The 26,758-nt window shown below is 68.0% G+C and overlaps 1 protein-coding gene across 4 annotated transcripts; it reads right to left on the reverse strand.

Moving 5' to 3' along the window:
- On the reverse strand, positions 1 to 24,069 carry KIAA1522 (KIAA1522 ortholog). 4 transcript variants are annotated; one of them, XM_040534903.1, is made up of 7 exons: positions 23,716 to 24,069; positions 6,325 to 6,480; positions 6,027 to 6,082; positions 4,681 to 4,798; positions 4,132 to 4,248; positions 1,105 to 4,035; positions 1 to 841 (listed from the first exon to the last, which is right to left on the reverse strand). In XM_040534903.1, the coding sequence occupies exons 1-7, from the start codon at positions 23,963 to 23,965 to the stop codon at positions 819 to 821; spliced, it is 3,651 nt and encodes a 1,216-aa protein (XP_040390837.1). In that variant the 5' UTR covers positions 23,966 to 24,069; the 3' UTR covers positions 1 to 818. The 4 variants fall into 4 exon arrangements, with proteins under 4 accessions (XP_040390837.1, XP_040390838.1, XP_040390839.1 ...); XM_040534904.1 differs by lacking the exon at positions 23,716 to 24,069 and adding an exon at positions 16,452 to 17,348; XM_040534905.1 differs by lacking the exon at positions 23,716 to 24,069 and adding an exon at positions 14,131 to 14,232.
- Between the last annotated feature and the right edge of the window lie 2,689 nt (positions 24,070 to 26,758).

A 26,758-nucleotide genomic window follows, 5' to 3' on the forward strand; every position in this document is an offset into this window, starting at 1 on the left:
TTCAGTCGTCATCTTTACCAGCCAGGTACAGAGCTCTGAGCGGCTACGCGGCAGCAGAGGATTTTTTTTTGGTCGTTTTGGGTTTTTGTGTTTGTTTGTTTGTTTTTTTCAGTCCAAGAAATCAAAACGTGACCCAAGTTTACAGAAACAGAAATGGAGGCTCTACCCCGGGGCCTGAACACCAGCTCAGGGGGCAGCTGGGCTCCCACCTGGCTGCGCCCGGCCGCAGGGCGAGCTGCGGGACGGGAGCGGTGCTGGCCAAGAACCCCCTCCTGCGCCTTCATCCAGGGCTGCGGCTCGGTGTCCTCCCAGCCAGCGCCTCCGTCCCATCCTGCTGCTGCTGCCCGCATCCTCCTGGGGGCTGCCGTGGCCGAAGCCTTCCAGTTCCTTCGTCCAAAGTGCTTTGATTCCTCGCAGGGCGGCTCCAGCCCCGAGCCCTGTCCAGGAGGGCTGCGCCTCCTCCCACGTCCTCGGCGGCGGGCAGGGCTGCGCGGCTCTGGCCCCTCACGCTCCTCTCTGCACGGCTGCTCTGCTCCGCACGCACAAACCTAGCAGCAGCCCGGCAGGGAGGAGGTGCTGGCTCTGACCACGGGCCTCGACTCCAGTATAAAACAAAAATTGCAAAATAAAGCTGTAGTACTTAGGAAAGTGAAACCAACACCATTTTTGCATAAATATCATCAAGGCCATGGAGGCTAAGGCTGTTTGCTTCCTGTATTAAGTTAGTTGCCAGTTCCACGCTTGTCTGTTGACCTGCCCAGGTCCCTGAGAGATTTGGATTCCTGTCCGCGGGGGCACAAGTCCTGCAGCTCCGTCCTTCAGGCTGTCTCTCCTCGTCTGTCTGCAAGGCGAGAGGGAAAAGCCCGTCAGAGACCTGGGTCCCACACCCCAGCTTCCCGCAGGCCTGGCCCTCGACCGCGCCGTCCCGCTGTCCCCCAGCCCCTGCGCTGCTGTGAGCCCTTGTGCCCAGCTCCGGCCAGCCGGTGGCTCCAGCACCATCCCCGGGGGTTTTGGCTACCGAGCCCCCAGCACGCGCAGAGGGCTCAGCCCACGGCGGGGGCTGAGCGGGGCCAAGCAGTCCCCGACCCTCCCGCCCCCACCTACCTTGTGCCGGCGGCTCCGCGCCCGGGGCTGCAGCGCTCCTGCCCTCGGCCGTCCCTGCCGGCTCGCTCCGAGTCCTGCTCTCCTCCGCCGGGGCCGCCTTGGCCTTCCCGTCCGGCACAGGGGAGCCCAGCGCCTCCGGTGCCTTGGGGCTCAGGGGCGACGGGGCCGGCCCTGGGCCAAGCGAAGGCTTCTTGGCGACAGGCGGGGGCACCTTGCCGGGCTTTCGGAGCGCTTGTGATTTCCCTGGGCCCTGCTGGGCAGCGGCCGGGGCTGCCGAGCGCTGCCCCGAGAAATTCATCAGCTCAGCAACCAAGTTCCTCTTCAGGTCGGCCTGTGCCTCGGGCGACGAGGGCGTCTCGATCACCAGCTTCTTGGAGCTCTTGGCGAAGATGAAGCTGGCGGTGGAGGTGGGTGACTTGTGCCTGGGGGAGAGCTGCCCGTCCGCGGGCGGCCCCTCGGGGCCGGGCTGAGCCGTTTTGCTGCCCGGGGGTTTCTCGGCCGGCCCGGAGGCCGCCGCGGCCTCGCTGGCAGACAAGGCGGCAGCCTTGAGGTGCACGGCGGCGTGGAGCTGGTTCGAAGGCACCGCATCTTTGGCAGGAGGGGGCTGCCGCGTGGACAGGGCCCGGCGGACGGGCTTTTGGGGCGCCGGCCGCTCCTCGGTCCCGGCCCCGGCGGGCGGCTCCACGCTGACGGAGCGCAGCCGCACCATCTGCAGCAGCGAGGGCGTGACGATGGGCAGGCTGGCGTCCTCCTTGGGCACCGGGCCGCTCTTGCTCCGCGACGCCGGCTCCTTCTTGGCATCCGCCCGGGAGCCGTTTGCCGCCTTCTTAAGGCCGGTTTGGGGCGGCGGAGCCAGAGCTGAGGGTGGGGGGAGAGGCGGCGGCGGGGGCACGACGGCCTCGGGGGGAGGCTTGGCGGGGGACGGCGGCTGCGCTGCCCCGGCCGGCGGGTCCTGGTGCTGGACGCGCGAGGAGATGGCGGCCGAGAACGAGGAAGACGCAGCCTCTGGGTTTGGTGCCTGCTTCTGCCCGGCTGCCGGAGCCGGCACAGCATCTGGCAGGGGCAGGCTGGAGAAATAGGCTTCGTCCGGAGGGGGGAAGTCCGCCATGGACAGGTCGTGCACCTCGGGGGCCGGCGGGGGAGGCGGGGGCCAGGTGGCCTCCGCAGGGGCCTCGCAGGCAGGCTCGGGGCTTGCCTCCGCCTTCTTAGCCGGCGGTGGAGGCGGGTGGTAGGCAGGTGGTGGCGACGGCGGAGGAGACTTGGTGCTGGGCTTGGCTGAGGGCTCCTGGCTGGCGATGCTGGGCACTGGTGGGTCTGGCGAGGGGGCGAGGGGGCCGGCGGGGGCTGTGGGTGGCGGCTGGAGCTTTGTGGGCGGCAGGAAGAAAGGAGCTGGCACCTTGGGGTGCGGCGGGATGACGAACCTGTCCGAGCGGCTCTGCGTGCAGTTCAGCGTCTCAGAGGGAGCCGGGTCCGAGGCCGAGGAAGAGATGGAGGTGAGGGAGGACGAGACGGACAGCGCCGGGGACTGCAAGGAGCAGACCCGGTCCGGCTTCTGGGGCTGGACCCTACCCGGGGACGCAGCCGGGGGGCCCAGCCCCTTGGTGGGCAGCGTGGGGGTCCCGCTCTGGCTGGAGTAGCCGCTGGAGGGGGACATGGTGCGGTCGGAGCCGTCCAGGCAGCTCCACTTGGGCTGAGCCGTGGGCTCTCTCAGCACCACCGTCACGCCGCGGTCACCCGGCCCGGGGCTGCCCCGCGAGGCCTCGGGGGAGCTGGTGCCAGCCAGGCTCTCGGAGCGGACGCTGCTGGTCTCGCTCAGCGATGACGGGGAGAAGACCTCGTCCTCGACCGTTGGGCTGAAGGGCTCGGAGCGGGGGGACCAGGGCCCGCCACTCTCCCGCTGGGGCCGCCGGTCCGGCTTGGGGGGCAGCCCCAGCACCTTGGCTTCCCCCTCCTCCGCCTTCTGGTGCAGCGAATAGGTCCTGCGAGGGGGTGCCGGGGGCTTCTTCATCTTCCTGAGGGAGACGCTGCGTGCCGAGGAGCGCTCGCTCGCCAGGCTGCCCGTGTCCGAGCCCTCTGCCTGGCTGCTCGTGCTGAAGGCGGGGGACGCCCGGCCGCTGCTGCCACTCACGCTGCGGGGCCCCACGGCCAGCAGCCCGTGCGCTGTGTGCACGGGGGCCACGGCGGGCTTGGAGCAGGTGCTGGCGAAGCTGGCGGAGCTGTAGACGCTGACCTGATCGGTGTCGGAGCGTCCCGCTGCGTCCACCTTGCTGCGCGGCCCTGCCTCGGCCTGCCGGCGGTCGGAGCCGCCCTGCGAGGAGATGGTGGAGCTGTTGGAGACGATGGTCTCGGTGGACTGCGAGTGGCTCCAGTTGTCGCTGGAGGAGGAGGGCTCGCGGCTGCGGGCGCTGTGCTCCGAGAAGCGGGTGAGGGAGCGCACCGAGGCTGGGCTGGATGACACCAGGCTGCAGCGGCTCAGCGTCCGCACGCTGCTGCGCGTCAGGGCCACCACGTCCACCATGGGCGGCAGGATGGCGTTGGGGATGATCTTGGACATGTAGGTGCCCTGGGGCGAGATGGACATGACGGGGCTCAGCAGCTCCTGGGGGCTGGCGCTGGTGGTCATGCCTGGCACAGCCAGTGACTTTGGCCTCGCCATGGGTGACAGCTTGGCCGACGTCTTCCTCCCCAGCAACGTATCGTCGTAGTAAACGCGGTCGATGTGCTTCTGCAGGGCTGTGTCCGCCTCCTCCAAGGCTCCCAGGCGGACACGGGCACCGCCGGGGACATCCAGTGGTGGCAGGTTCCCGTCGATGGTGGGGATGCGGATGGCATCGCCGGAGACCTGGCCGCCGTTCAGCAAGGGCTGCGGTGCCTGGCTGCCCCCGCGCCCGTTGGCGGGGTGTCCCTTGGCCTCCCGGCTGTTCCTGAGACCTGGGAGCAGGGAGAAATGAACCAGGTGTGATCCCAAGGCAAACACACCCAGCTGAGGGATGGGGCTGGGCCTTAAGACTTGCCCACGACGCTTACCCAGCTCCTTCTGGACGTGCTGGGGGATGCCCAGCACCGTTGTCCTCCTCTCCTTCCTCTTCCTGCCAGCCCTCTCCGAAGATTTGGCGAAGGAGTCGTGCGGACGGAAGGTGGAACCTGCGAGAGGCGTGAGCGGGTCCAGCCGGCGCAACGTGGGCCCCGGGCCAGGTCTCCCCAGCACCCCCAGCCCAGTGCCCACCACCGCTGCTCGGGATGCCCTGGGACAAGCTGAGCTCGGGCACCCGGCACAGCCCAGGGAGGCATCGGCAGCTGCCAAACAGCCGCACGGTCCGAGCAGGGAGGAGACAGCATCTGTCCGTCCGTCTGTCCCCCTCGCCCAGTCCCAGCCCAATGCCTGCAGCAGCCTCTGACTCAGCCAGAGCTGCTCTCTTCTCCCCAAGGGCCCCCAGATCCCTGCACTGGCTTGTGGCCGTGCAAACTCCGAGCCCAGAAGCCCCCCGGGTTTCCTGCCAGGCTCCCCAGGCGCCCTGACCCCTCGCACCCCCTCGGCTCGCAGCCCCCAGCCCCGCAGCCCCCCAGGCTGGGCACCTTTCCGCTGGATCATCTCGGAGCGGATGGAGAGGGCGTCCTCGGAGGTGCTGTCGGTGAGGCAGGAAGCCGCCCGGCTCCGGAAGGACACGCTGTCATCCTCCGAGGACGCGCAGGACTGTGTGGGCAGTCAGCGGGCTCAGGCGGGCTGTGGGGAAGGAGCGGCCCCAGCCCCGCCAGGCCCCCTCTCCGCCGCGAACTGACTCCGCAGCCCAGCGCTGCTGAGACAAAAGCTTCTCCAAGGGCCAAAGGCTGACTCAGCCACACCGGCAGCCAGAGTCCTCCCACCAGGAGCGGGGCCGAGAGCAGCCCCGGGGACCCCACGCAGCCCCGCGGCCCCCGGAGAGCCGGCGAGCCGGGGTCCAGCTGGGTGGAGGAGCCGCCACCGCCCTGACCCGGCACCGGAGGGAAATGCTGGGCTTCCACCAAGCCAGAACCACCCCGGGGCTTCGGCCAGCCCTGCTGCGCCCCGGGGCTGGGGGTGGCTGGGGGCTGGGAGGGGAGCGGGGCTGGGGCAGGCCAGGGGACAGGGCTGGGCAGCGGGGTGGCCGTGCCAGGGGAAATGCAGCAGGCGTGTGCTGCCCCGGCCAGGGCACGGCTCTCTGTGCCCCTCGCGATGGGCACGGCGCTCTGTGCCCCTCCTCGTCCCTCTAAAGCACCTCCCGGCACGGCCAGAGGGCAGGACGAGACACAACCCTGAAAACCACCGCCCCGAACCCTCGGCTGCTCTGCACACCCGGGGACTCACGGCCTCGCTTTCCCCCTCGCCGCCCGCTTCCAAGGGGTTAAGGTGGCCGAGCGCCAAAGGGAGGCAGCGGTTTAAGCAAATACACGTGGGTGAGGCGCTGGGAGCAGGGTCAGAGCTCAGGGAAGCGGCAAACCCGAGCTCAGCCAAGTGAGTGGGAGTTTCTCGCCCGTCAGCAGCCAGGGAGGGGCCCAGCCACGGGGCTGGATGCGGCCAGCGGTCCCCGTCACGCCGCCCCGTCTCCCCCCCTCGCTCAGCGCTGACGGGGGACACCGCTGGGGCGAGACGGGGGGGGACAGAGGGACACGGGCATGGTGGGGGGCCCTGGGCAGAGCCACACAAGGCGGGACGTGATGTGCCAGCGGTGAGAACAGGGACAGAGATTCATCGTGGGGGGAAAGAGGTAACACCAAGGGGGTCACAGCCCCTTACTGCCCCGTGCACCCCCCTGACACGGTCCTACAGCCCTCATCTCAGCCAGGTCACCGCCTCCTCTGGGCCCCAGAGCTGTCCTGACCATCAGCGGGGGCACAGGGGGCCCATCCTGCTCTCCTCACCCCCCACAGCCACGCAGCGGGGCTGGCGGGGGCTCCCCGCTCACCTGGAGGCTGTTGGTGTCCCCGTGGTCCCAGGCACTTTTGGTCTGCTTCTGCTTCTCTGCGGGAGGAAGGAAGGAAGGGGAAGGGGGTCAGTCCCTCTGCGGGAGCCTGGAGGGAGCAGGCAGCCAAGAGAACGGCCGCTGAGCCCAGGGCAGCACCGGCCACCAGCGTCGCCCCCAGAGCTGGACTCTGGTCACCCTCGGTCGCACCGCCCACGCGGGCAGGACAGCCAGCTGCCCGGGGCGCTGGGGGCACCTTCCCGTGGCAGGGCAGGGCCCCTGGGGGCCGGGCCCCCCCTACCTTGGTGCTGCAGGGACTTGAGCCCCTCGCGGGCCTGGTTGTGCAGCTCCTCCAGGTGCGGGGGCCGCGTGCTGGGGAAGAAGACGTTGTCGGGGCATTCCTCGCCTGGCTTGTACTGCGCGCTCAGCCGCTTGTCGTTCTCAGTCTTGGCAGCGCCTGCAAAGGCAGAGAGAGGGGTCAGAGGGCTCCCCAGCCGGATCCCTGCAGGCGAGCGGCCCCCGGACCCGCGGCGAGGCACGATGCGGCCCGTGAGCCCCCCCACCCGCCCCCCCGTGAGCTCAGGGCTGCACCGCACGGGACCGGCCTCGTCCCTCCCGCGCTGCCCGGCCGATCGATGCGCTGGAGTCAGGCTGTCTCGGCTGCGGGAGCCGCAGCGTTTCCTCCCCGCCAGCCGGCGCAGAGCTGGGGCTCGGCACTGCCTCTCCAGCACCTTCCTCCTCTCCGGCACCTTCGTTAGGGGGCAACCGAGCCAGCGAGACGGGCGGGGGCTGCAGGGCGCCCAGCAGAGAAGGGGCAGCGAGGGGGATTAAACAAGGGCAGAAAAACTTTCCCTTCCGGAGGCTTGCATCATCTCAAAGCCTCGCAAAGCACCCCGAGAGCAGGGACTCAGCCCCACGCCCAGGGCGGGTACAGAGGAGGGAAACCGAGGCGCGGCCCCCAGGGGACCCAGAGGCTGATGTAGGCCCCGCCATGGCCTCCACGGGCTCCACGTGCCATGGCACGGCCGGCACAGGGCCCCGCACGCCCCAACATCTTGCAGCCCCCGCCCCGCACCGGGCAGTGCCCACGGACAGCTCCTGCCCGGGGGTCCGGGTCCCCACCGGGGGCTGCGCCTGGCAGCGCGCAGGCAGGGTGACACGGGGACACGGGCACAGCCCAGCCTGCTCCCGTCTGCCCTCCACCGCCAGCACGGCCTCCGACTCTTCCTGCCTGGAAAAAAACAACTTCAGGCTGAGAGAAGGGAAGGGAGACACACCGGGAGGGCGGCAGGGCCGGAGGGCAGCGCTGCGGGGATGCGGGGACCCGCTGCTCGGCTGGGACGGCCGCTGCCCTGTCACACCCAGCCCCTGGCCCCCGCCACGGCTCGCTCCCAGCTCCGGCCACGCTCCAGCTCCGGCGCACAAAGAGCAGGCCCCGAACAATGGAGCCGGCCCGCCCTGCCGCGCCGTGCCACGAGAGACCGGGCTCGGCCTCCGCCAGCGCCCGTGGCACGGCGAGCGGGCACCGAGGGGCTCAGCCAGGCAGGGAGCGCTCGTGGCAGCTGGTTTGGGGACCCCCTGCGCTCGCACAAGGTCCCTGCGTGGGACACGAGGCACCCACAGCCCCCATCGCGCTGCCCTTCCCCTAAACCCTTCCCCTCCCCAGTTCCGGCAGCCCCTCGCCGGACCCCCACCCACGCACACTCGGAGCCACCTTCCGGCGAGACGGGCGCGATGATTTTAGGGGCGCGATGATTTTAGGGGCACAATGATTTTTTCCATTAACTTCCCGGGCCCGGGGTGACCTTCCCTGCCCTCCCCGGGGCGGCACCCGCCGCAGGGACCCCCCCAGCCCGTGCCGGCTTGGCAGCAGCCCCCCTGCAAGGCGGTGCGGGCAGGCAGGGTTGTGTAAGGACATGGGGTTTTTCTCCCTCCCTCCTCTCCTCCGCACCTCCACTCACCCTTCTTGAAGAACGCCAGAAGCGAGGAGAGGTTCCTGCCCATGAAAACCACCATGGTGGCCGGGGAAAGGGGCTGCTCCCCGCGGGATGGGGGCTCCGCCGCCCCCAGCGGAGGCTCTGCCGCTGCCTGTTGTGCCGGGGGGGCCGATGCCGAGGCCGCTCAGCTCCCTCTCCCCGTGCTCATCCGCGCTGCAGGAGCCAGCGGGAGGATGCCCGGCCGGCGGAGCGGCTGCGCGTGGGGAGAGGATGGAGCCGGGGAGCGCTGCGCGGCGGCGGCAGGAGGGGACAGCCCCAGCTGCTCCCTCCGCGCTCCTCGGTGCCGGAGGAGGAGAGCAGGGCCCCTCCTCTGGCCCTCCCGCCCCCTGCCACACACAGCCGGCGGGGTCGGATCCTGCCTGGTTCGGGGGCAGAGCCCCGCGGGGCTCCTGAACCTCTGCGCCCATCTGGGGCCGTCCTCGCCTGGTCCCCTGGGCGCAGCGGCCTTGCAAACCAGTATGCCGGCTTCGGCACCAGTGTGGCCGGCTGGGAAGAGCTGGGAGGCTTTTCCTCCCGGCAGCCGGGCAGACGGTGCCGGTGGTCCCCCACCACGTCCCCCGGCGCTGCCGGGCACAGCCCTGCTCGGGGGACGGGAGCATCACGGGGCGAGGGGCGGCCGGTCCCCGCGAGGTGTTTGTCCCTAGGCACGGGGCGCCCAGCACGGCGGTGCAGAGGGCGAACCAGGCCTCGCACCAGCCTGACCAGTAGCTCCAGCTACTGCCCAGCAGCTGGGACGGAGCCGCAGGCAGGAGCTGGGGCGGGGGGCAGCGAGCGCCCGGCCTCCTCTGAGCCCCCAAAGCACCGCAGGACCCCTCCACATCCCCCAGCCGTCGGGCTGCCTCGCCACGAGGCGCAGATGCTCCGGGGATTCCTCTGCATCGCCAGATGGGTCCTGAGCACGTCCCGGCGCAGGCGTGGCTCCTCGTGGGCTGCCCAAATGTTGTTTGCAGCCAGGCACAGATTCGGCCGCAGGCAGAGCAGGGTCGCCCGAGGCACCGCACGCACCCCGCGAGGGCAAAAAGGGCAAAGGGCACCTCCCCGGCGGGGCAGCTCCAGCGCTGGGGAGGACTGGAAGATTTCCTCCCCTGCATCTCCTACGTGCCGGTAACAGCGAGCGCGAGCAGCGCCCCGCAGCTCCTGCTATGCACAACCCAGCACCCTCCTCCCTCCAGCACAGGCAGGATGGGGCCGGCCGCCCACGCGCTCACCCAGAAGGTGCCGGCGGCTGCAGGCGGGCGCTCCCGGCTCTGTTCACAGCGCGAGTGGAAAAGGGACATAATTAAAGGGCTGAGGATGCACAAAGCAGGCAGCCACGTGCTGCGCTGAGCGCTGCCCTCTCCTCTCCGGGCAGCACATCACGAGCGCCAGCAGGAACGCAGCTGGGAGAGCTGCTCCGTGGGGAAGGATCCGGCCCCCCGAGGCAGCGCAGCACGGAGCGGGGCGGAGGCCTGCTGGCGGCTCACCGGAGCTGCTGCCCGGGGTGGCGGGGACACCGCCGGTGCTGGCAGCCATCCCCGCTCCTCCTCCTGCAGGAGGCCCATCGAAGGGCCTGGAGCGCAGCAGGAGGGAGCTCCGCATCGCTGGGCACCGTCCAGGGGGCGGGATGCGGTTACCCAAGGGACGATGCAGCCAGGTCACCGCAGCCGGGCTGAGGCAGGAGCGCCCCGAGCCACAGCAGCGTACAAAGCACGGCCTCTGCTTCTCCTCCCCTCCCCACGACCTTCGCTACCTCCTCAGCCTCCAACTCCCCTCGCCCGGGCAGCCTCGCCCCGGCGCTGCCAGCACAAGGAGCTCCCCACTGCCCCAGGGAAACCCGCTGCCGAAGGGACCCGACAAAGGGGGAAGCAGGCGGGAGGAAGGCGGCCGGGAGGCCTGGTCCTGCAGCAGAGGCTGCAGCTCTCGGTGGGCTGAGGAACCCGCCGCAGCTGCAGCCCGTGCCAGCAGCAACACGCCCGTGCGCGGCCGGCGTCCCGTCCCTCGCGCATTCCTCGCGACGCGCCCTGGATCGACCCGTCCCCTCCGGGCTCCGCTGCTCCGACCCGGCACACGTGCCTGGTGCGCACGTGGCAGCCGGATCCTGCTGCGGGAGGACTCTGGTTCCTTCCCGGGAAGGGCAGGACGGTCTCAAGGACGGTTTCCTTGCACGGGAGCTGGTGGCCAACACCGCAGGCCAGGGACTGCCGCCGCCAGGCATGGCCTGGAGGGAGCAGAGCGCCCAGAGCGAAGTGCAGCTGCGGGCCCAGGCACCTGCCTTCAGCCCTGCCCGCTCCGGCCGGCAGCGAGGGGCTGGGGAGGGCCTGGGCAGAGCTGTGAGAGGCTGAGACCCCAGAGGAACACGGCTGGGTTTGTGCAGACCCAAACCAGGGATACTGTGAGCAGGAGACGGTGCTGGCCCAGCTGCAGGGCACGAGCCAGCCAAGCTCCCTCGCAGAGCTGGCTGAGAAGAGCCGCTGCTCTTCCCTTCGGGGAGAGCCAGAGGGAGAAACCCTCCGGGGGCGAGCGGTGGCTCCGTTCCTCCACACGACGAGCAGCGGTTGGGCTGGCCCCAGCTGCACGCATCCATCCCCGCCTGCGCAGCACTGCCCCGACTTGCCTTCGCCGCGCGGCGGGTCCCGCGGCAGGAGCGGGGAGCAGGAGGCGCAGCCCTGCCCGCCCTCCGCCACCACTGACTCACCGGAGAAAAATGGGGAGGAGGAGAGGGGGGGGAGCTGGCGAGCCGGGGGGAAGGGGGCTGCGAGGTCCCGGAGGAGGAAAGGGAGGAAAGGAAAGGCTGCCTTCCCCCGCGGCACGGCTCCGGGGGGCTCGCGCACCCCAGCAGCATCGCGCGAGGCTCATGCTCTCACAGCACCCTCAGACCCCTTCCCACCCCGCAGTCACCGACCAGCGATGCCCAGGTGTGAGCACGGCTCGGGGACCACGTTCGGGGACCCTGTGCACCGAGGGGGCTGCAGAAACACGGACCAGCCGCGTTGTTGCAGCGAGGATCCGCACAGGATCTGCGCCCCGGGACACACCACAGGACTGGGCTCTCTCAAGGCAGGATGAGAGGGCAATAATATTTATCGTGGCTTCGGAGCCCCCGGCTGTCACGCAGCCCGCTATCTCCCAGGGGTTGCAGCCAGCCCCAGTCCTCACTTCGGGGCTGATGTTTCAGCCAGGAAAACATCTCCGCAAAGCAAATAAACACGAACCAGGCTCCGCTGCTGGCTCTGATCTCAAAGACGATCCCACGCAGAGGCAGAAATAAAATTAATTTCAAATAGGAAAACAAACTCGGGTCTTTTTCTTCCTCTCGATTACGGCACGGAAAGCTACCACAAGTTCCCCAGGACTTGTACAAGTCAACGGGCCACGGCCAGGGCAGCCGGCGCTGGGGACGGAGGCGAACCCCCAGCTGGAGGAGGGCTGTGGGCCCGTGGGTGCCCGAAGGGCAGGAGGGCACCGTGCCGCTCCGTGGGGCTGCGCAGAGCCAGCTCAGCCCTGACCCCAGCCCCTCCTGAGCATGCGGCTGGGGACGGCCACACGGTGACCCAGCACGCTCGGCCTCGTGAGGGGCGACGTCCGCAGCTCCCAGCCGGGCGTTATTGCAGCCCCTCGGCGAGGGCCGGGCGCACAGCGAGCGGCCTCCGACGCGTGCCTGCGGGGCCAAACATCCCCGTGCAGAGAGAAACCGGGACAAGTTGAGACACACAAGCACCGAGTCTCCGCTCCGGGTCACGCAACAAACAGAGGAGAGAGCTCAGCTCTCTCCCGGGCCGCTCCAGCCCCCAGCTCGCGCCGTCTCCGCGCGCTTCCCCAGCCCCGCGGCGCTCCCCGGGGCGATGCCGTGGGCAGCCTGGAGCTGCCGAGGGCAATGGGCAGCCCCGTGCCCGCTCCCAGCCCGGCTCGGCTGTTCCAGCCCAGCGAGCGGGGCCTCCCGCCCCGTCCCCACCCCGCTCGGCCCCTCCTGGGAAGCCACCGAACAGGTTTGAAGGTAAATAAGAACAGCTTCCCCGGCCGGCCGCCAGCCGGATCCGGGAGGGAACGGCCCAGCTGCAGAGCGCGGCCGCAGCCGGCGAGGCGAGGGACGGGGCTGAGCCCCACGCAGCCTCCAGAGCCACGCAGGAACCCCCCGGCTGGGGACCAGCCACCGTTCACCCGCTCCCTCTCCAGCGATCCACCCCGAGCTGTGCCGAAGTCCGCAGCTTTATTAGTCCTGCTTCACCTTTCCTCTACCCGCCCCGTGCTCAATCCCACGGCGCCGCGCACGCCGTTCGACGCTGCCGCGCTCTGCCCCGGAGCTGGCTGCATCCCCACGGCGCGTGCCATCACGCCCGCTGTGCTTGCAGGTCCCGCAGGTACTCTGTAAATGTCGGGCATGCCTGTCGCAGCAGGTACTGCGCTCCACGCAGGAGCAGGTCCAGGAAATGGATTAGAGACAAGACCTTGCAGGTTTTTCCATGCACGCATCCCCTGCCCCGCAGCCTCATCCCCCCCTCCTGCCCGCACGTGCGCCGGGCAGGGCTGGCAGGAGGCAGCACGGCGGGGCAGGCGCTTCTCCGCCTGGGGAAGGGCGCGGCGAAACGGGGCCAGCGGGGAGCTGCCGGACAGGGCTGGGGCTGGCCCCGAAATGATGGGGGAAAAGGAAAAAAAAATAATAATAATAATAAAAAAAAGGCCATGCAGCAAAAGAGCAGGTCCCCTGCCCTGCCTCTCGGTGGTGGAGCGCCTGCCAAGCAGGCACGGCGCGGCACGCATCAGCCCCGGATCAACGCATCAACGCCCGCATCAGCCCCGGCGTGGTGCCTGCCGGGGCGGGCCCCGGCCCTTATTTGCACCCCTGCTGTTTGTGGAGCCGGCCCGGCACTGCTCTGCCTCAAACAGCGGCTGCAGAGAGCAGAAGGACGCCCCGAACTGCTCCCGGAGAGAGCCGGGGCTGCCAGCAGGCTCCACCAGCAGCCCCACGGCAAGGGGCAGGCACCCACGGCCTGAGCGCCCCACGGCTCGCCCCTCGCCCCCCTCCTGCCCACCCACGCTCTCATCGTGGCTCTCGTCAGTTCTGCTGGGCACAGAGGCCGGGCCAGGACCCCCCGCGGCACCATCGCCACGGCCAGGCTGCCAGCCCGAGGGCTCCCGGGGCCGCTCTGCTCCCAGCAGCGGGGCTGGGGCCAGGCCGAGGCCGGGAGCCCAGCGCCGGGGCTCCCCGGCAGCTCCAGCCCCAGCTGACGCCGCTCACCACCTCGCTCCCCCCGGGTGCAGCCTGGCCCAGCGCCACGTTCCTGCACCCTGACTCAGCAGGGCTCGGCGGGGCTGTCCTGATAAGGAGGAGATAAGAGGCTGTGGTCTCCATGGTGCTCAAGGACTGGCAGGGACCTTCCCCAGGCAGCTCCGTGGCAGATGGGGAGGGGAGGAGAGGCCGGGGATGCGCCCCAGAGACAGACGGGCCCTGCTCCGGCACGGGGTCAGGGAAAAGGAGACAGCTTTTGGGATCCAGCCCCGCTGAACCGGGTCTGGGAGGCTGGGCTGAGGACAAGGTGCGCCGTGACGCCGGCAGCAGGGACCAGGTCACGGGCAGCCACCCGCGGCCGCCCTCCCCGCTCGCCCTCTCGCTGCGCTGGCCCCGTCCCATGGCTCCTGCCCTTCAAGATCAAACGGCAGCGGGCAGCCACGCCGCCTCGCAGCCCGGGTTGTGCTGCCAGCGCCTGTCTGGGCCTGACCTGCCCCTGCAGCCGGCCCTGGGCACCGCAGGCGCTGCCACCGCCGCACGGCCTCGTCGGCACCGGGTCCGGAGCAGCGGCGGGTGGAAGAAACAAAACCCTGGGGGAGGGAAGAGCAACAAGGAGGGGAGGAAAAACAAAGAGCCCAAGAACGGAAGGAGCAGGGAGGTTACACAGACACGGCCAGCGGGTCCAGGGAGGGAGCACTTGTAAATATTCTCCAAAAGCACACATCGGGCCAAGCAAAACTGCTGCGGACCTGAGCCCCAGCGGGGAGCGGTGCCCAGCCCCAGGCACCCTCCGCGCCCCAGGAAAGGGGGGAGGCAGCGATGGGGCCGGGCAGCCGGGGGATGGAGAGGGGACCTGGGGGCTGCTGCTGGTCTGTTCACCACCGATGTGCAATCGGCCTCAGACCTGCAAATCTGGGAACCCCGTAAAGGGCAGGAGGAGCGGGGAGCTCGGGGAGCTCGGCCGGCCCCATCCCGAGGGAGCCGGGTCCCCGCACCCTGCCCCCAGCCGGTGATCCCGCTGCGCCCTCCAAAACGCTGAAGCGACACAACGCAAATTCCTTCGCCTTGTGGCCGCCGCGCCGTTGCCATGGAGCCGTGGCAGAGAACAAACAGAACTCGCCCCACGTTTTCCCAGCGCCTTCCACCCGGTGCCCTTCAGCCCCCCTCACCCGGCGAGGCTGCGCCCGTCACGGGGTGAGCTGCCCCTGGCGGGGTGAGGCGAGCCGCCCCCCGTGCGCCGCTGCCCACCTGCGCTCCCCAGGGAATGCCCAGTGCCCCGTCCTGCGAGGACACCTCCGGATGCCACAAGTCTCGGAGCAAGACACGGCGCTGGCAAACGAGCCAGGCTGGCAGAAAGCTTCCTCCTGAAGAAGCTCGGGGCAAGAACACGAGCCGGAAAGAAACTTCCAGAGAGAAGAAAGCCCCCGGTCTGGGGGAAGAATGCGGGATGGGAGCAGGAGAGGGCAGAGGGCTGCACCAGGGGCTGCTCAGAGCCACGAGCCCCAGGGCAACCCCACGGGGAGGTGTGGGGACAGCACAGGGCAGGAGCCCAGCTCCAAGCACGGGCTGCACGGCCCCGCTTGGCCCTTCCCAGCTGCCGACCGCAGCAAGAGGAACCTTTCGGTGGAGAGGAGACCACAGCCGGGAGAGGCGCACGGCGGAGAGCCCGCGGGGCAGGAGGTGCTTGCTTCGCTTCTCCGTCGAAGTCTTTGGGAAAGGGATTTCCCAGCTGCCTCCTTGGGACTTGTTTGCTTTGCTCAATACCCATTTGACTTTAACAGGTAATTGACGGTGTGGATAAATGAAGGCTTTGTTACAGATGTGACACACTCCCTGCACCCCTCGGTTACAGGGCTGAGGGCTCAGAGCGGTGCGGTGAACGTTCCCAGAAACGCCCGCTCTGCAAACCCCAACCCTCCCGTGCCTGAGGGACGGACCGGACCCGCAAGGCCCCTCGAGGGCACAGCCTTCTGGCTCTGCGGGTCACCTTCAAGCCTCACCTGGGGAATTTCACTCGGCTTTGTCACTCCCCAAGCCTGGCTGGGGATCCAAATCCAGGCTGCGGAGCGTTTGCCTCGGGACAGCTGGCACAGCTGCACCCGGGCACCCTGCGGCCCGTAAAGAGAGACGGAAACAGGGGAGCCAAGGGCAGGAGGGACGGCAGGGACGGCACATCCCTGCAGGGCTGGTGGCAGAGCCCCCGTGCTGGCTCTGAGCGGGGCAGGACCCGGCTGGTGCTGGGAATGTACGAGCCAAGCAGCCAAACCGCCCGGCTAACGCCACCCCGGACCCACCAACCCCACCTGCACCAACCCCGGGGCTTTGTGAGCGCCCCCCATCTCACGCAGGGGACAAGGGGACAGCGTAACACCAGCAGGGCAGGGCAGCAGCTTCCAGATGAGGACAACGGTACTCCAAGAGACCTTTTGCTGCTCACACCATCCAGCGGATGAACCGGGGAGGGGGCACTGCAAGGGGCTGGTAAAACACACCCAGCCCGCATAAGGACCCTCCCCTCCCCTTTCCCCTTCCCCGGAGAAAAGAGCTGGCCCTCTCCCTGCCTCCTCTGAGCTTTTGAACTGCATGCGTGGAGCTGGAGCATAAAAAAAGCGGTGGAAGCGGTGCCCCCGGCTGCATTGTGAGAGCCGAGCTCGGCCCCTGCCCGGCCCCCCGCCCTCTCCCCCTCCCGAGCGGCTGAGGCAGCGCTGCGTGGGCAGGAGGGATGCACGGGGCTCCTGCAAGAGCTCCTCAACTCCAGCACCGCCCGGGCACGGCCGGGAAACCGAGGCAGGGGAAGGGAGAGGAGGCAGCTCAGGGCCGAGGGGGAACGCGACGCCCGCAGCCCCGGGTCCCTGCTCCAGTCGCTGAGAAAAACAAGTCGGTAACCAACCCAGCGGGTGATCGCTGTCCTGGTAGCGCAGGAAAGCCGCGGGCTGGCCGCTGCCGGAGTTCGCAGCAGCCCCTGTGCACGTCAGGAGCTTCTTCCCCAGCTCCTGAAGTCAGAGGGCCTGACCCTAACCAACCCCCAGCTCGGCTGCTGGTCCCCGGGGCCATCAGCTCCCTTTGGGGAGCGTGAAGCCACCAGCAACCTGCCCCGACACCGGGCTCAGCTCCTGCCCCAGGCCCCCCGGCACGAGAGCAAGTGGAAACAACAAACTTCCCCAGCACGGCCCTGCGAGGGGCCCAGAACCAGCCCCCGCCCCGGGTCCCCCCCAAGGCTCCTACCTGCCCTCTGCTTCCCGGCACGGCCCCAGGGCCAGGAGGAGCCGGCCTTGATGCCCACGGGGCTCCTCTTGCGGTGTGCGTTGCCCATGTGGCCGGTCTCGCCCTCCACCTCTGCCGGGCGGAGGATGCCGCGGCGCTACATGGTGGTGCCGAGGGGGCTCCGGGGGGGTCCCGTGGCGGAGAGCTCCCGGCCGCCCGCTCCCATCCCTGCGGCTGCGGGAGCCCGGCGCTCGCAGCCGGCTCTGCCGGAGCCAATGGCACAGGCAGAGAGAGGAGTGGCCTCCCGGGAGCGCCCAGCGGCTCCGGTGGCACCCTCCCAGCTCAGCTCCCCGGCGGGTGCTGAGGCCGGGACCGCAGGCGCAGGGGGGCTCCAGCCCCCCAAGGCCCCCCCTCTGCTGTCGGAGCGCTGCCGGCTGCCTCCGCCGTCAGCACAGCGCCCGCCTCCGTCCCCGCTCACGAGTCCGCGCTGTGACGACTGCTGCCTGTCCCTGAGCGCAGCTCGAAGCACCACGGCTGCGATGCGGAACAGCCCCCGGGGTGGGGGTCACAGGACCCCAAAACCCCATCGGGATGCCCCCACCTGGACCTTCCCCAGAGGCCACGAGCGGGACCACGGAGCCCAAGGACTTGATCTGGGTCCGGCTGCGTCCCAAAGCTGGGGCGAGAGCCCCCCCGGCTGCACGGCAGCTCCCCTGCGTGCTTCTGCCTCGCGGGGCAAGTCGGAACTGGGCGAACCCCGAGGACACCCCTGCAGCACGGGACGCGCCGGCACGGCGCTGTGCCTGGATCCCGCTCCCTCCCGGGATGATCCCAGCCTCACGGCCTCTCTCCTGCCTCGTGGCCCCGCTCCCGACGCGCGCGGTTTTGCGAGCAGGAGCGGCAGAGGTCTGTGCGAGGGCAGCTCAAAGCGGCGCTGGTGCAACAGGCGTGAGCTCTGCACAGACAAGCCCAGGGACGGCCGTTGTGAAACGCGGGGGCCAGGCGAGCAGCGCGGAGCGCAGCTTTCCCCGCTGATTCTTAATTAGAAAATTAAACGCTGCGAGGGCAGGGAGGGGTCAGCTGGTCAGACGGTGGGCAATTCCTGCCGGGAATGTTTATGTTCCTTTGGTGATTCAGCAGAGGATCAGATAAATAGGAAGGACGGTTTTGTGGTAAAGGCACAGGACTAAGGGGAGATGAAGGGGCGGGGGGAAAAAAAGCAACCAGCAGCTCCTTCCTGACCTCCCGAGGTGATCTGCAATAAATTAACCTCTGGACTCCAGTCCCGCTCTCTGCACTGGGATTGACGCTGCCCCCCTCTCCCGCCGGTGGGTTTTGCTGGGGGCAGGCAGGCTGAGCGGGGCGGGGACCCTCACACCCTGCAGACGGGGCCCAGCACCACCGCCAGCCCCCGCAGCTGCTGCCCCGGCACGGCCCCTGCCCGCTCGGCCGTGGGAGAAGTGATGGGAACGGGGGATTCGGTGCGAAACCCTTCCCAGCAGCCGGGGCCGGCTTCCCGCTGCTGCTCTGCGCCGCCCAGGCCACGAACTTTCCATCTCCCCGCGGCTGGGACCGAACCAGGACGTGGGCACAAGCGCGGGAGAGTCAAAGGTCCCTGCCCGGGGACTCGGAGGCCGTTTTTCACTCCGGCTGCAGGAGCCGGGTGGGCTGGGGACATGGCAGGGCTGCCCGGCTCCCTGCACCCCCCGGGTTCGTCCCCCAAGCAGACACGCCGACCCCGCGCGCGGCATGCTTCCCTCACCACCACGACGCAGGGGTTCCTCTAAGGCTCACCAAGAGTTCTTCCAGTGAAGCGTTTTCGCTCCTCTCCCTGCAAGCAGCGGAGAGGCTGGAGCCGCGATGCAGCCCCAGATTCAGCAAGACCTCTCCCTCTGCTCCAGCTCCGCGGCCCCCCCAGCGCCCGAGCCTCACAGACTCTTGCCCCAGCAGCCAGCTGCTCTCAGCCCTCCTTCCAGCCACACACTTAAATCATTGCGCCCAGAAAGCTGCTGGGAAAGCAGGGCAGCACACTGCGCACCCACAGCTCCCCCGGCACGGCCTTCCCCGCACAGAGGGACGCGCTCGCCTGGCTACAAAACCCGACTGTGGAGCAGCCAGAGGGGTCGGGGGCCGGGGGCAGGAGGCACATGGACTCCAGGACGGAGGCCCCTGACTTTATCCATCAAACAGACTCCGCCGACAGCAAGGAACGAGGCGGGCCAGGCAGGGAAGCTGGCAGTGAGATACAGATCTTGTCATCGCCGCGTGACTGCTTCGAGCACATCTGATCCCCACCGAGTCACGCGCTCCCCCTGCCCGGCTGGCAGCCCAAGCGCGGAGGGGCCGGGACCCCCCTGCGCCAGCACCAGGAAGGATTAGTGCCTCCACTGACCCCTTCACCGAGCAAACGCAGAGCGGGAGCCGAGCTGCCTGAACGAGAAAGGAATTCAGCCCTTGTTCCCTTAATGGGGAAGTAAAGCGCAGCGAGGCAAAGGTAACACAAGAAACCCACTTGAGATCCCCAATCATTAACAGAAATACATAACCAGGAGGGTTTCGAATTATTTCCTGCTCAGGCCGGAGCCTGGGCCATCAGCAGTGTGTGGCCTCGTGCTACGCTGCGGACGGCAGCTCTGAAAAACGCCCACAGGAGTGGAGGGGGGTTCGGCTCCTGGCTCTGCTTGAGGCTTTCGTGCATTCACTGCAGGGGACGCGGGGACCAGCCCGAGCTCCGGCTCCTTTTGGCAGGTGAATGAGTTTTTGCTTCATCTTTGCCCAGCTCTTCACCTTCCGATGGCTTATGTTCCCACCGGCGCTGGAGACAAAGTCAATGATGATATTGTCTTATGAAATAAAACCTTCCTTCTAAAAGGAAACATGACTCCGGTGAAATAGTTTTATCGGAGCTTATGGAACGTTATTTGCAAGAGTAATTCTTCCAGTTGTCTCCAGGTGGAATAGCTGTGGTTGAGGACACACCTCTCTTTGTTCACCAGAGCAGCTCGCAGTTTCCAGCCCAGGCCAGCCGGTGGATTCCTGTTGTTCAGATTTTCTGAAGTGTCACTCTCTGCCTTCTGCAGATTAACAAATTCATGACCGCGCGCGTGGGAACAGCCCCAGGCAGCAGGAGACGTGGGGGCCACGAGCAGGAACGCCTGCACCTCCCCGCGGCCTCCTTCACTTCAGACAAGTTGCGAAGCTCGGGACTAAAATACAAACCCTGCGTTTACACCCAGCCGCGACGGCGCTGCCATATGGCAGCGGAGATAGAGGAAATCGAGCGATGGGGGAAGAGATTTCACATCTCAGAGCAGCACGCAGAACTGCCGCCCCGGGGCGGCCCCCGGCCCCACGCTGCCTCCATCGCCCCACGGAGCCCCGCAGCAGGTCCTGGGGGTGCCGCTGCCTCGCCACGGGCACACGGCAGCAATCACGGGGCCTTCAACAGGCGCTCGCTCGTGTTGGGAGGCAGCCGGGCGCGTTTAAAGCTTTATTTTTAACCTCACGGTGACCCCAACTGTCTGGAAGCCTGTTGCTGCCGGGCTGCGCTGGTATCAAATAAGAAGAGCCAACCCTAATTTAATACTTCTGGAACATCAGTTCCTGTACTTCACTGGGGAGTTATGGCCGATGTTGTGAAACCCAGAGAGAGCAGTAGCCAAAAACTGGACTAAGCCCACTGACACACACTCCCGCTCAGCGCCACGCTCACGCCGCCTGCCGAAGCGCGGTCCGCGCAGGGCACGCTCGCTGCGCGGCGCTGCCGAGGGTTAAAAGGCTGGCGTAATCTGTGTGGGTTTGCAAGCATCGCCCGCAGAGGAAAAGAAAGAGCTTTCAGCTTTCTTGCTCCCGACGGAAAATCCTCTCACGGGCAGCAGGGAAAAGCAGCCACACGTGGCAAACCAGAGCAGGCGGCACAGGCGAGCTGAGGACCTCGGTTTCCTGCCTCACGTTAGCCCGTTTGTACCGCCCTGGGCGGGTCGCCCCCGTCTCCCTGCGCCTCTGCTCCCTTCCCAACAAGTTAACACCACCCCTCGGCCTCCAGAGGTTTCTGGGGAAATAAACACCCTACGAACTGTGAGGTGCTTTCACACCGTGGGATCGGGAATCACGGAAGCGCTGAAAAAGCAGGCTGCAGGCGGGCAGAACAGCCTGAGCGTGGAGATGTGCCGCAGCTCACCCTGCTCGCAGCGGTCTCTGGCGTTCCCAGCACGACGAGCGGCTGGGACGCGACGATGCTGTTCCCCAGGGCGCTCCTCCACCTCGCACACCTGCCGATCTGTCGATCCTGCCCACCGGTGTTCCCTGCAGAAGGGGCGGCCCGAAGGTTGCCCTTACGGCTTACAACATCCGTGCTCTCCCCAGCTCAGCAGTTTGAGCAGCCAGAGATGGGATGTCCGATGAGATGGACCACCAGCTTGACCCAAGCGGAAACACTCGTCGTCCTGTTCCCGTGATTTCGGTGCTGAGCAATTCAGACCCGGCTGACAGCCAGGTTGCCACCAGGCAGAGGAACCAGCCCTGACGTGCAGCTCCCCAGCACGGCTTTGCCCTCCCAGTCAGCCCCGTGCCCCGGCACCCACCACAGCCACAACTTCAGCCCGCGTGAACGGAGGGTGACGGAGAGCCGCAGAGCTCGCCGACCTGACCCAAGCCACCCCTCAGCACCGCACAGACGCGGGGAGAAGGACGAGCACCGCGCCCGCAACCAGAGCCTACAATGACTTGCTTAAGCTCTCCTCTTCCCCATCCCACAGCTCCCAGCTCGATATTTGGAAAACTTCCCAGGCCGGGCAGCGCCTGCAGCCTCCAGGCAGGTCAGAGCTTCGCACAGCAGCCAGCGCTGCCCGGCTCCACATCCACGCCGGCCCCCGCAAACCACGCGGCACGGCGGGGCCGTCGCTCCTTCATCTCCCTCCGCATGACGTGGGCCATCGCGAGAGGAGCCCTCGGCCGCTCGGGGAGCATTATCACCCCGTCTTAAGGATGGAAAACAGGGGAACGGGACTGCTCCAAGGTCAGCGGGCAGCAAACCCTCCACGCAGCCCCATCTCCTCGTCGTGCCAGGCGTTCGGCCCGCCCGGTGCCCACCACTTCCCCGGTTTTATCCTGGGGACACGCAGCCGGGGCGGAGGTGGTTAACCAGGGTGGGGCTGCGGAGCCGCTGCCTGCTGGAGCCAGCCGGGGTGATTCAATCAGGCGCACGCTGCAATCACGGCACGTCGGCGCAGCTTCCCCGCTCCACACCTCCGAGCGGCTCCGCTGGAAACATGGCAGGGACACGGCAGGCAGCTGCCAGCGGGGTCCTGAGGCTCCCGTGCACACAAAAAACGCTCCCCGGACACCTAACGCACAGCCAACACAGCGGTGACAGTGCCCCGGCAGCACGCAGCTCCATGCTCGCAGGGACAGCACGACGAGGGGGCTGCAGGCTGCCTCCGAGAGGTCCCCAACAGATGGAAACTTCTCCTGGGGTTCACGTTTGGAGGATTAGCTGGCGAACGTTAAAACTTAAGGGAAAAAAAAAAAAAAAAAAAAGGATGACAGGGCTGGTGCGGGCCTTTCCGCGCTGCAAAGAGGAATAGAGGAATATCACATGCTTTGGCACAGCTCATTTTTTCTGCTCAGGTTTCAGCGCCAGGCCCACAGCAGCGGTGTCCGCGCTCGGCGTGCCAGGAGGAAGGTCCCGCCAGGCGCACCGGCGGCATCGCACCGACCTCCTGTGCGGAGCCTCTGTCAGAGGCCCTTCTGCCTTTCCACAGCCCCTCCTTTCTTATCAAAGATCACCGCGCTTCTCAAAGCGGTAAACATGCCCGCACGCGGTCCTGAATGCCCAGGAATCAACTCCCCAGGGCAAATCGAGGAAGAAAGTTCCAGGCGACAGCACCCGGCTGCGTTCGGGTGCCGCAGAGGCGGCCGCTCCCTTGGCCGAGCGAGGCCCAGGAGGTGACACCGCCGCCCGACGTGCCCTGCAGGGAGGGCAGTGGCGTGACAAAGCCGGGATCCCTCGCAGCTCGGGGAAGAGGCCGCGCACATCCCGGGGGTGATGCCTCCTAGGGCTGCCGCCATGCCAGGCTGCCGGCTACCGGAGGGCAACGGCGCTGAGCAGACAAGCACGGCCAGCACGCCACCATGCACTGCTCTGCCAAACACCCATGGGACGCCGGGCTGAGCCCACGGCTCCCCGTAACATCGCCCTGGGGCGTCCCAGAGAGGGCACCCGTGGCAGGTTCACCAGCACGGCCAGGAGGCAGGGACACAGCCGGGTTACGGAGGAGAGCGCCCGCAAACAGCCGGGTGGGGGCCATATCTAGGACAGGAAGGGCCACACCTGGAGCACGGCAAACACCCGGCCGAGGAGGAGGAGGAGAAGGAGGTGGCTGGCGTCCCTCCAGGTTTCCCTCAGCCCCAGTGACCTTCTGACTCAGCGGAGAGCGAACCTACCCAGTGAACCGGCAACAGCCTCGGGGTAGGGGCAAGACCACGCCGGGGCCTGCCGGATCCAGCCTGCTGCCGTGGTCACTGCTGCTGCAGCCCCCGTGGCCACCGCCACCACGGCCACCTCCCTTCAGCCGTCACCGCGGCCGGTTTCATAACCATTCTTGGCCACCACTGTGGCCCCTCTTTGGCCTCCTCCGTGGCCACCAGTGCTGGCCCTCCTCAGTCACCTCCTCGGCCACCACCTCGACCCCTCCTCAGCCACTGCTGTACCCGCACCTAGGTCACCTCCACGGCCACCAGCAGGAGCCCTCCCCAGCCACCGCCCTGACCTCTCCAGGGCCACCACCTCAACCCCTCCTCGGCCACTTCCGTGGTCACTTCCAGAGACCACGGCCGTCACCCTGACCCTTCCTCAGCCACCACCCCGACCACCCCTTCAGCCACCACCCTGACCCCTCCTAACCCACTGCTGCACCCCATTCTCACCCCCTTCCACCACCACCGCTCAACTCCTCCTTGCCCACCTCCCCGGCCACCACAGCCACCACCCCGACCCTTCCTCGGCCGCCTCCCCGACCCCTCCAGGGCCACCTCCACAGCCCGGACCTTGAACCCTCTGCAGCCACCACCCCAACCTCTCGTAAAACCATTGCTGCTCCCAGTCCTCAGCCACCTCCACGGCCACCGGGGCCAGCACCCCGACCCCCTTGGGGGCCAGCACCCGGACCCCCTTGGGGCCACCTCTGCTGTCACCTTGACCCCTCCTTGGCCATCACCTCGACCTCCTCCTCCTCCTCTTCCTCCACCACCACCACCACCCCCAAGCTCCCCCCGCGCCCCTCACCTGCCCCACGCTGCTGCTGCTGCTGGGGGCTCCCAGGCGGGGGGCTCGCACCCCTGCGCCTCCTCTTCCTGCCCCGCAGCCAGCTGAAGGCCCTTCGCAGCGAGCCCGCCTTGCCGCCCTTCTTCTGCCGGGGGGCCGCCGCCGCCGCCGCCGCCGCGGGGCCCCCGGGCTCGGCTTCGCCGCCCACCGCAGGTGCAGCCGGGGCGGACATGGCCGCGGCGGGCAGGGCCCAGCGCCGCCCGCTGCCCATAGGGGCCGGGCCCAGCCCAGGCTCCTCCGGCTCCGGCTCGGCCCCGGCCCCGGCTCCGAGCTCCCGCCGAGCGGGAGGCGCCGACGGAAAGTTTCTGCGGGGCCTGGGTGGAGCCTGCGGCCTCGCCGGCCTGCGGGAGGCCCGGCCCGGCCCTGCCTCCGGCCCGCCCCCGGCTCCGCCCGCCCCGCAGGTGGGGGACCCGAGGCCCGGAGCCACCTGCGGGGCGATCGGGGCCGAGGCCGGGGGCTCCACCTCGGGCCCCGAACGGGCGGAGGCCGGGCCCGAGGTGGAGCCCCCGGCCCCTCTCATGAGGGGGGCGCACGCCGGGGGTCGTGCGCGTGTGTCCCCACCTCACCACCATCCCCCAGCGGACCCCACGCAACGCTGCCCCAAATGATGGAAGAGCCCCCACGCACGCACAAAAAAACAAATTTATAAGGGGCTCGGGGGTTATTTATTCCCCCGCACGGCAGGGAGCTGGCACGCTCTCCCCAGGAGCACCGGTGGGTCTATGACAAGCAATTTCTCCGCTCGCACGCGGAACACAACCACCGTGGTGGGCTAAAAGGGGGTGGCAGGGCACGCCGGAGCCGCCACGCACCCCATATCGGTGGCAGCAGCCCCACGGGAAAGGTTTCTGCACTCTCCGGGTTCGGGTGCCCCGTGAGGATGCGCTTCCTAATGGGAGAGGCTGCGATGTTGCATTTAAAATGCATCCTTCCCGGAGGCTCGCGCTCGGCCTGGCTGCGTGCCCGGGGGAGTTTGCCAATGTCTGGAAATGACTAGAAGAATTTACAAAACAAGAAGCCTGGCCCTCCTGTGGGCTTCCCTGCACGCCCCTGGCCGGTGCAGGCGGTGGGATCCGGGGCTGGGTACCACGGCTCTTGCGGTCTCACAAATCCCGGTGTCCTGCTGCCGTTCAGCATTAACAACGCTGGAGCATGGGGATGTGGGGCCCTCCCCAAAAAGATCACGTCTCTCTCCTCTCTCCCCTCCTCAGATTCAGCAGAACCAGTTTTAAAAATATTTTTGCACGCAGTTATAGGGCATTGTCCAAATAAGAGAGCGAGGCTCAGTCACTCTCCTGGGGCAGCGTCTGACTGGAGCTCAGCTCCCATGGGAGCGATGCAGAGGACAGGAGGGGACAGCAGCTCAAAGCCCTGCCTGTCCCCACGGAGGTGGCGTCCCCAGCAGCACCCAGTGGTGCCACCAGCCACAGCACCGCACACTCCAGCCCCTGGGCAGTCACCAAAGCTCTGCTGCTCGCATGTGGATGGCCCGAGCTCGGCGCAGTTGGGTTCCCTCGGCCCTTTCCCTGCCCACGTTCCCTTTCCCTGGCTGGAGGCAGTGGGACGGATCCATGCTCGGGGCCAGACACCTGCTGGCTCCACGGGCACAGCCTCGTGACTCATTAACGCCTGCGGTGCCTGCGGGCAGTGGGGACCAGGTCCTTGCCCAGCCGCCCACCCTGCTGAGCCCCAGCGGTGCCATCTCCCACCTCAATGCACCCCAGAGCTGGAGCTGCCGCTGGAAACCCCCCCACGAGGGACAGAAGCCAGAGCCGCTGCTCCCCGGTGCTCGCCCCAGGAAATGGAAAAACCCAGAGCCGAGCCCTTTCTGCAGCAGTGCCCCCGTTAGCGATCGCCGGGACACAGAGGCCGTTTGTTGCGGTGCTTAAAATTAGCTCTGCACTTGCTGCTTTAAAAACGTGCTTTATAAAAGCCGGGGGGGTGAAAGGGGACGGCACTTTGCCCTGGTGTGCGGCACGCACTGAGGGAAAGGGCGAGGGGTAAGCGGCAGTGTGCATCCCACCCGGCCTGGTCCCTGCTCCTCCGTGCACCCCAGGGTGCTGCGTGGGTGCTGTGGGCGTTATCTGCCCATCAGTGCCCCGTGGGCCGGCAGCGAGCGGTGCACGGAGCAGGGCTGTCACAAAACCAGGCTTCATCACTGCTGTGTCAAAGATGCCTCAGGCCTGACCCCTCCATGTCAGCCCCTGCCAGTGCCCGTCGCATGCGGGGCTGCTCGGGGAACCCTGCGGCTGCGGGGGGTGGTTGTGGGGGGCTGAGCCTGCACGCTGAGGCAGGCACCTGCACGCACATAGACGTGTACACACACACACACACGCACGCAGCCATGTGCACATGCACAAACACACACACGCGCACACATGCACACCGCGGGCATGGCCGGAGCGTGGCCGGCATGCGGGGGACGATCCCGTCGCGGGGGTGGCTGCTGCGGGAGCGCCGCCGGGACAAACAGCCTTGACGCAAATGTTTAAAGCCGGTATCTGGGTTGCACAAAGGGAGATAAAGCAGAAGCAGCGCAGTTCGGGGCAGGCACTCGCAGGGGCTGTGGCACTGGGTCCCCGAAAGGGACAGAGCTCTTGTCCCCGCTGCGCTCCCTGGCCAGGACAGCGTCCGTTCAGCAGCGGCGGTCGCAGTAGCGGCACTTTCCTGGTTCCCCCTCGCCGCGGGAGAGCGGCCCCGGCACCCAGATAAGCGGAGCCGCCGGCGCCTGCAGCCTGGGGCAGGGTCCAGCCCCACTCCTGTGCAGCCGCCAAGGTCCCCGCTGGAGCCGTGGGCGGACGGCGCCGTGGGGCTCCCGCTTTCATCTCTACCCGAGGCCCAGCTGGGTCCGTGCCCACACTGCCCTCTTCCTCTTCCTCCTCCTCCCCCTCCTCCACCTCCGTCCCGCCGGTGACCTTGCCTCGCTCTCGCACGGGCCCTGAGCATCCTTATCTGGGAGTTTGGAGACAGGTCCAGTGGGAGTGGGGAGAGCCCCAGGCTCTGG

This window comes from Cygnus olor, chromosome 23 (genome assembly GCF_009769625.2).
Source record: "Cygnus olor isolate bCygOlo1 chromosome 23, bCygOlo1.pri.v2, whole genome shotgun sequence".
In the NCBI taxonomy this organism is placed as follows: Eukaryota; Metazoa; Chordata; class Aves; order Anseriformes; family Anatidae; genus Cygnus; species Cygnus olor.

Excerpts from the sequence above, each read along its gene's own strand:
- KIAA1522 (XM_040534903.1), bottom strand. The coding sequence starts at position 23,965 with ATGGGCAGCGGGCGGCGCTGGGCCCTGCCCGCCGCGGCCATGTCCGCC. Across the intron at positions 6,083-6,324 it reads CAAGTCCCTGCAGCACCAAG|AGAAGCAGAAGCAGACCAAA; the intron begins GTAGGGGGGGCC and ends TTCCTCCCGCAG. Across the intron at positions 4,249-4,680 it reads CGAGATGATCCAGCGGAAAG|GTTCCACCTTCCGTCCGCAC; the intron begins GTGCCCAGCCTG and ends CGCCTCTCGCAG.